This window comes from Ciona intestinalis, chromosome 11 (assembly GCF_000224145.3).
Source record: "Ciona intestinalis chromosome 11, KH, whole genome shotgun sequence".
Taxonomy (NCBI): Eukaryota; Metazoa; Chordata; class Ascidiacea; order Phlebobranchia; family Cionidae; genus Ciona; species Ciona intestinalis.
In genome coordinates this window covers 2,584,514-2,586,884 of record NC_020176.2, presented here as the reverse complement: position 1 = coordinate 2,586,884, position 2,371 = coordinate 2,584,514, and the positions used below count along the sequence as shown (strand labels likewise).

At 32.6% G+C, this 2,371-nt stretch overlaps 1 protein-coding gene across 1 annotated transcript; it reads right to left on the bottom strand.

Moving 5' to 3' along the window:
* Positions 1 to 293: 293 nt before the first annotated feature.
* On the bottom strand, positions 294 to 2,370 carry LOC100183902 (centriole, cilia and spindle-associated protein). The gene is made up of 5 exons (XM_002125239.5): positions 2,030 to 2,370; positions 1,860 to 1,960; positions 1,406 to 1,587; positions 1,041 to 1,148; positions 294 to 699 (listed from the first exon to the last, which is right to left on the bottom strand). Exons 1-5 carry the CDS (start codon positions 2,239 to 2,241, stop codon positions 562 to 564), a joined length of 741 nt encoding a protein of 246 aa, XP_002125275.1. The 5' UTR covers positions 2,242 to 2,370; the 3' UTR covers positions 294 to 561.
* Between the last annotated feature and the right edge of the window lies 1 nt (position 2,371).

Below are 2,371 nucleotides of genomic sequence, written 5' to 3'. Positions count from 1 at the left end.
TATTAGTGTTGTATTTGAAACGTCTGTCACACCAGCACTAGTTGCAGTTTAAAAATAAGTTGTTGCTTCCAGGCATTTTGTAGTGATAAACTTTCTTTAAGGGTTTTTTATTGTAAAACAACAGCCTTTATCAGGATAATAATGATTATTTTTACTGTATTTATGACTTATTTTTTTACCATTTATGTTTTTTGCTTTATTATTTCAGACATTTTTGTTGATCAGATATTTTATGTAGGCCACAAACCTGTTAAAAGTCTTAGTTTCTCCGTTTTGGTTTACAGAATAGAAAGTACATTGTTATTAATAAACTATTACTCTTGCTATGCACAACATAAACAATGGGAAATTCCTTATAAGATCTTATTAGTTTGGCAAATGTTTTTTCACCTCAATATAAAACCATACCATAGCAGCAAAAAATAATCCTTTTAAAATTAGAGGTAAATGCTAAAAGGACTTCTACAGTAAAATGTGTCTGTATATAAACTATGAAATATCTATAAAATGTTAAAAGGACGCAATAAAATTTGGTGCCATCTTCTGGAAATGCAAACAATGTCAAACTCGTTTCAATTTTCTTGACTGCTTTGATTTCCGACCAGATCTTTTGCTGTTTGAGGTTTCCGGTCGTTCCGACTGTCTGGAAAAACATCGTTGATATTCTGTTTGCCACGCTGATGAATCTGATGCTTTATTCTGTGGAAATAAAATGTGATGTTTTATTCTGTAAATTGCAGAATCTAAACACCTATCACCATATTTACAAAAAAGGTCTTCAAATCAGAAAAAAGATAACACGCAAAATCGTGAAGCAGTACACATTAAAAATAATGAGTTTATGCTGCATAACAGTTGGAACTTTGCAAAACTGCATCTACTGCAGCCAAGTGGTTAAAGCTGTAATTCAAAAAAAAAACATACTCCTTGTAATCATAAGCTGCCATTAAGTAAATGAAATAGTGCACCTACATTAAAACCCCTTAGCCCTACCATGTTACAAAAAAAACTAAGAGATAACCATATAAGCAAAAAGTAACCTGCAGTACTGGAACGTTTAATATAGATGATGCTCGGCTAGCACTTCGTAACTTCTTTTCTTTCAGCTTTTCCATGTAACTTTGTCTCTTTAATGCAGCAACATGTACCTGTACCATGCAGAACGAATTTACATCATTTTTACTGTTTCAATAAGCCTTCTGTATCTCACATCAGGTGCTAATAAATTCAGAGGTAACGGTTTGATAGAGATATATATTTTTCCAATTACTTTCACCAACAGTATTTTATTTAAATAGAGTCAATTCCTATCTTTTTCATACATTTTAAAAAGTTTGAATTTTCACCATGATTCTTTATTATTCTAATATAGATATCTTATCTTATAGCTATCATTTTTGCTTACAGATTTCCTTGGTGCTTGTACGTTATGTGTCTTTTTTCTCCCAGTTTCTAGTTGTTCATCTGCCCAGCCATAACTAACAAAGGGAGGCTTAGCACTCGTGCTTCGTTCTCTTGATTTACATCTCGTAGAACTCCGACTTTTTACTCGAGAATTTCGTTCCGAATTTTTAATCTTATTTGTTGCTGTTAATAAAGTAACATTAAAACCTTATAAATAAGTTAGTTGGTAAATGCATAGAATTAGTAAAAAAATGAGTCTGGGCACTAACTAAATATGAGTTTCACAAACTTTTTTCATTTTCTGAAATTTTCCGCAACACTTTGTGTAAGATTTGTATACTTCTGGCAACCCCTGTTTATTATGAAATCCCCAGTTTGAAAAACACACATTTCGACATGTGTAATCATAGCTGTATCTTGTATGCCTGTATTTATATACAACACCTATGACCTACCCTTATTTTGTTCTGCAGATTCTACTTCTTCCATTTCTTTTTCAGAGTTTTCTCCTCCGCTGAGTCTATCAACAGCTTCGATACTTTCAACTTCCAGATTTCTTTGTAAAGTTATATATAAATTAGTTTGTAAAGAATTGCTAATAAAATTATTTTAAAATGCAACTTACGTGTTGTTGTCATTGCAATCTTGGTTGTCACTCCCCTTGTCGCTTTTTGAATCACTGCTTTCCGATTCCCACTTAAACTTGAAATGCTCCTGTTCCTTTTCTCGACGTTGTGATCTATAAGTTACTTGATCGCGATACAACGTTTTTATATATTCGTCGCTTGGTTTTGCATATGAACGCTGGTACTCCGACTTCCGAACGCGTAACTTCATGTTGGACTCGTTTTTACAATGGTTTTGTATAAAAATGACTGCAAATCAAACTGCACCTAGGTGTTTCTATTAATTGCAATTCGCTTTAAACTTGTTCAACTTTGATATTTTGTTTACAGTTTGATCACGT